The sequence below is a fragment of the Drosophila mojavensis genome, unplaced genomic scaffold (assembly GCF_018153725.1).
Source record: "Drosophila mojavensis isolate 15081-1352.22 unplaced genomic scaffold, ASM1815372v1 contig_231, whole genome shotgun sequence".
NCBI classification, from domain to species: Eukaryota; Metazoa; Arthropoda; class Insecta; order Diptera; family Drosophilidae; genus Drosophila; species Drosophila mojavensis.
Window position 1 is genome coordinate 9,117,485 of NW_025318772.1, and position 5,578 is coordinate 9,123,062.

Consider the following 5,578-nt stretch of genomic DNA (forward strand, 5'->3'; position numbering starts at 1 on the left):
ATCAGGACGACGAGCTGAGTCGATATAGCCCTGTCCGTCTGTCCGTCCGTCCGTCCGTCCGTCCGTCCGTCCCTCCGTCCGTCCGTCCGTCCGTCCGTCCGTATGAGCAAAAGGATCTCAGAAGTTATAAGAGCTAGAGAGCTGAAATTTGGCATGCATACTCGTGTATATCATAGGCAGTACGAGTTTGCTTTATTTTTTCGATAACTCATCCGATAACTTTTTTATCGAGAATAATCGAAAAATCGTCATTGTTTTTTCAGCCTAATTTGAACACTTTTCAACCAGGAGACTTCAAATTTGCGTTGTATATAGAGTTAATAGACACAAAGATTTTGTAATTTACAGATTTTGGATACCACGCCCCCTTCGCCCCCAATTTGTAAAAAACGCATTTCAAGTACTAGAGATTTGTGCTTTGGAATGTACACACATTTTAACTATATAAACACATTCTGAAAGTTTCATAAAGATACTCTTACTACAAGAGAAATTATTCAACTAATAAATTCTCATAATATTGCCCACATTGCAGCGCAGCCCAAGCGTAGCCGCTGCTTACTGCGCAGTTAGCAGAGCGCGTGCTTATAAGTGCATGTGTATGTATGTGTGCATAGAAGAAGTGCAGAATGATTAGAATATCAGCTTGGAGGGTTCAGGGTATCTCCCAGTCGAGCAGTCTCGACTGGAGCCTTCTTACTTGTTTTAAATTTATTTTTAAGATCGTTGATATTTTATATAGTTTGATTGTTATCTGGTTTCAAGTTGAAACAATAAATTTATTATTAATTTTTTTTCTTTACTTTATTTCAGCAAATTTTATTTAATGGAAGTTTATCAGATCGAATATTTCATGATATATATAACACATATTTAACAAATCGAGTAGAAGACAGAGATAAAATATATTAATATGTGATAAGCCATAAATATATATAACTATATAATACTTCATTCCTTAAAGCCGCTAAAGTTTCAATAAATTATTAAAAATTATGATATTCAAATTATAGTAAAACCTATTAAAATTTGATATTTGTAAACGTAATAAATATATCTATAAATTCTGATCCATTGATTTTCTCTATGCCAATTTTTAATTGAATGCAAATAAAAGCTAAAAGAATTTCATTGATTTACTGACAATTGGATGACAATCTTTTATAGAGCTTACATTTGGCAAGATATACATATATACTTATTAAATTGTATTCGATTTTTAAATATTTTTAATTTCATCCATTATCCTGACTAAATTCTCAATTATCTATTTTCCAAAGCATTTCAAATATTTTCCGGTGTGGCTTATCTGCCCTGAGCCCAGGTGCTAAAACGGGTTTCTGTGTATATGTATCGGATAGAAGTGCTCGATAGCATAAAGTCCTCTCTCAAAGGAACAAAGTAAAAGTCATGGCATAGCTCAAACAGGTATTCAGAGCCTATCCTGCCTCTGAAAGCGTTTTTCTCGAAAACTATAGATGCCAAAAGTTTTAAATTTGAAATATATATTTCTAAATTTCAGGAGCAATGGTAGGTAAATTTGTTTTTTCAAAAACTCAACAACAACAAAAACCTGGCATTCGCAGCACAATTTTATGACCTAGCTCAGGGTTCAGGGCATCTCCGGACGCACACTCACATCTAGAGCCGTATTACTGTTGTTGTACTATGATATATACATATATAACATATATATATATGTATGTATTTAATATAATATTGAAATTGATTTTGCTAATTACTTTAATGCTTGAACTATTTGTGGAGTACATTTGTTATCGAATAGTCTAATACTCTAAGTTTGCAATTCTCTTAATCGGTGTGAGTAAGAAGTCGTTAAAAGTAAATTTTCCTTTACTGATTTTCCATTATTTTGGTTGTGACCCGTATTTAAATAGTTCCTTGTTGTAGTTGTGGCCGTAAGATCGCTGATAAATCTTCCAAATCTGGCCCTACCTTATATAAGTATAAATTTGTTATGTGTTCTTGTTGTAAATTTATTTCTAGATTTTCTTCAAATTACGTCTGTTTGTTTGTTTGCTTCTGGTTTCTTTCATTAGCTCGCTCATTGCTCAATTCAAAATTCTAAAATTTTCAAGTTTCGAAATTTCCGAGTTTCCTGTTTCTGTTTCGGTTTCTGTTTAGCCTTTTACGCATCTTTCATAGGCGTAAATTTCGAAGGTTATTATTCATCAGCCTGTCTTTATAGGATTCCATAATTTCTCGTATATTTCATTAGCTTTGATTGATTGGTAAATAAATGGGCTTCTGCTTGGATTGTTCTCGGGTGTTTGCCTGTGAGGGAATTGTTTACTTAATGTTTACGCTTGAGATGCTCTCATGTTTGAATATACATATATTAAGGTGGGCTTAAATCATGCCAGATATTGGGATGCTTTCTAGACCATACTCTAAAGTCTCTCTCGATGCTCGGAAGAGCTACTCAGATTTGTTCCCATACAAAAGAAAATGAATTTGTAAAAAACAATATATACGTATATAGAACTTATCGATTTCGTTAATACTTGTCCGTTGCCTTGGCAGGAGGCGTTTTGACTTTTACTTTTGGATCGTATCACAAGCTTAAGAAGATTATAGGAAACCCGTCAGCTCTGCTTAATCCCGTATGAAGACAAATTCATTGTAATGATTCCAGCGATTCTCCTCCGTGTCTACGCCGGGCTTGGGCTCTGCCGCGGAGCCAGCCGTGCCGGAGCCGCAGCTGCCGGCCATGCGATAGCCGTGCTCGTGCAGATTGTCGAACGCCTGCTCGATGAAGCAGTGCTTGAGGAAGAAGCGCGACGTGTAACGGTCCGGGCCACCATGGTCCGGATCCCGGGACTCGTTCAGCGTGTCGCCAAACACCTCGCGGCACTGCGCCACCCGACCACAGACCAGAATCCGCGACAGCTTGCGGAACTTGACGTCGGCCAGGCCGTCCTTGCCGAACTGGAAGCTGCCGCGATAGCCGATTGTGATGCAGCCCGGTGGGCGGGCATCCCGATCGCCGCGAATGCACTCCAGCATCGCCGTCAGCTTGAAGTGCTCCGCCTCGCGCAGCAGGCGCTGCCGTTCGCGGAAGCCCTCCGGCAGATTCAAGGCCTTGTCGCGCAAAAAGTCCAGTATGTAGCGGAAGAGGACGCCGTCGCGGTCCACAAAATAACGGCCCTTGCTGTCCTTGGCCAGGGAGTCGCGCCCCTCGGGCCCCTCGAACAGCTCGCACAGCAGCGTGCCCTTCTCCTGCAGCAGGGTATTCAGCGTCGTCGTATAGTGCACGCCGCCCACATTTAGCTCCACGATTTCGGGCATGTCGATGCTTGCTTCAAAGTCTCAAACTTTCGAGCTCTCTCAACTGTCTTTGCACTTACTGACTGTGTTTACAGTTACAATTATTTACAGTTGCCTTCGAGTGCATATGGCAAGCCTAAAGGCTTTGCTTGACTGATGTCTCTATCCCTCTCTCTCTCTCACACACACACGCGTGCACGCACTGCTCTGCTTGCTGTTGCTGCAGCTGCAATTTTTTTTGGCGCTGTTGCTGCTGTTGTTGTTGTTGGTTTTGGCACGCGTTTTATTATTTGCTTGAACTTCGCTCGAACGGTTCTTCTCCTGTTTAGTCCGCTACGCGCGTCCGCACTCGCTCAGCTCTCGTATCGAACTGCGGGGTTGCTCTCATTGGTGTGCTCTACAAATATGTGTGTATGCATTGTAGAAACTCGGCAAAGAGAGCGCCAAAGAGAGAGAGCGAGAGTGAGAGAGCCGAGGAGCAGCAGCGCACAATTTGCGCACACGTTACATTTGTTTTGTTATTGAATAATATTTTTGTTTAACAAGTGGTTAAATTCTACAAATTTCGGGCATGGGCAACTGACGTCTACATAATGTATATATGTGTGTATATATATTGGCAGCCTTGAGAGCTGGATGGGACTCCTACTACATAGCGTTATATGTAGGTAAGGCGAGCAGTTTGCAGCACTCATACGCACCGTGCGCCACATCAAATTTCAGGCAATCAGAAATTGAAACATCTTTAAACCTCAGTTGGCCATTTTCTTTTCCTCTTTATTTTTGGATTTTTTTTTTTTTTTTTTGGCTTCTTCTTCTTTTTTTTGTGGGGCGCTGACAATTTGACACCTTGGCACTGACATTTGCCCATTTGCCCATTTATTCATTTCGCCATCGCTCAGGGGCAGCAAACGTGCCTCGCACGCCTAAACGCAACTGGTTGGCCGCGCCCCCCACCTCCCCGACTCGAGCCCAGACTCTTGCTCTGGCTCTGGGTCTAGGACAGCGACTGAGGCTGGGGATGGGGCTGGGCTGGGGCTGGGGCCTCGTTGGCTGCCTGCCAAGTGGACAGCCTGTTGGCAGCATTGTCTGCTTGGGCCTGGGCCGCTTCACGCTCACCTGTGCCACCTGCAGCTGGCCAACGTTAAAAATTCATGTGCCTGTTGACAGGCACTGAGCATTGCCTTGGCGACTCAACCAGCTCGACTCACTCGGCTGGCCATCAGCTTCGAGGCCGTAGTGCCACAACATTAGACCCATTTGGCCCAAAAACTAAATAATCATCTCAAGTAAAATGTGAACGACTAGCAGATACTCTACTAGGAGATACTCTACAGAGAACTTTGAGAGTACACACTAAAATATTCGAAGAGAAACACGTTCTCGTTTTCAAACATGAGGAGTACCCATAAAAGAAATGTAAAAATTTATCGATAAGTAATGCTTGATCTTAAGAAAATCTATTTTATAAATATTCTGTGTATAATTATATTTTAGTTTGCCAAAATTCTTATATTCTTCTTATTCTTATTTTCTTAGATATTATCATAGTACTACATACATATGAAGTCTTATACTTATTTATAAAGACAACTCTGCACTCTAATACTTTTAGGCAAATCTACTCTGATACTCTTCTACTTGAATGTGTATCAACTCTTATACTTGTATATAGATATTCTCATAGTACTATATACACCCTGTCTTATATATAAATACAACCCTGCACTCATTTACTTTTAGACAGATCTAACCTGATACTCTTCTAATTTAATATGTATCCCCTCTTATACTTCTATGGCTAAATATGTGTGTACGCTTTCACTCTTATACTTTTAGAAGGATCTACTCTGATACGCTCGCATAGTCCTATACTCTTATACTCGCATACTCCTATACTCTTATACTTATACAGTTTCATACATCAAGTAGTACATTCTCCTATACAAACTTCTCTCTGGATCCTGATTCAGTTTCTGCAACATCATAGCCTATTTACCCATTTATCATACGTTAAGGGTATTCCAAATAATACCAAATCTGGATCTCTTTCATCAGCTGTCGGAACAGCGTTAGCACTTTGACTTCAATGTCGTTTGTGCTAAACTTCAACTGAAACAAGCAGCGCACACACTCACACCCACATACAGGCACACACACACACTCATGCACACGCACACATACTGCTATAATTGAAGTAAAAACTTTTGCTCTCTTCAGGCAAACGAAAACGCAGTTTGTTTACTGCGAATAGTGTTTGGAGAACAAACCCAAAGCAAACCCTTTTTTT

General features: G+C 40.7%; 1 protein-coding gene across 1 annotated transcript; it reads right to left on the reverse strand.

Moving 5' to 3' along the window:
- Positions 1-707: 707 nt before the first annotated feature.
- LOC6575408 (BTB/POZ domain-containing protein KCTD12) lies at positions 708-3,668 on the reverse strand. Its single transcript, XM_002001382.4, has one exon. It carries the CDS (start codon positions 3,307-3,309, stop codon positions 2,617-2,619), a length of 693 nt encoding a protein of 230 aa, XP_002001418.1. The 5' UTR covers positions 3,310-3,668; the 3' UTR covers positions 708-2,616.
- Between the last annotated feature and the right edge of the window lie 1,910 nt (positions 3,669-5,578).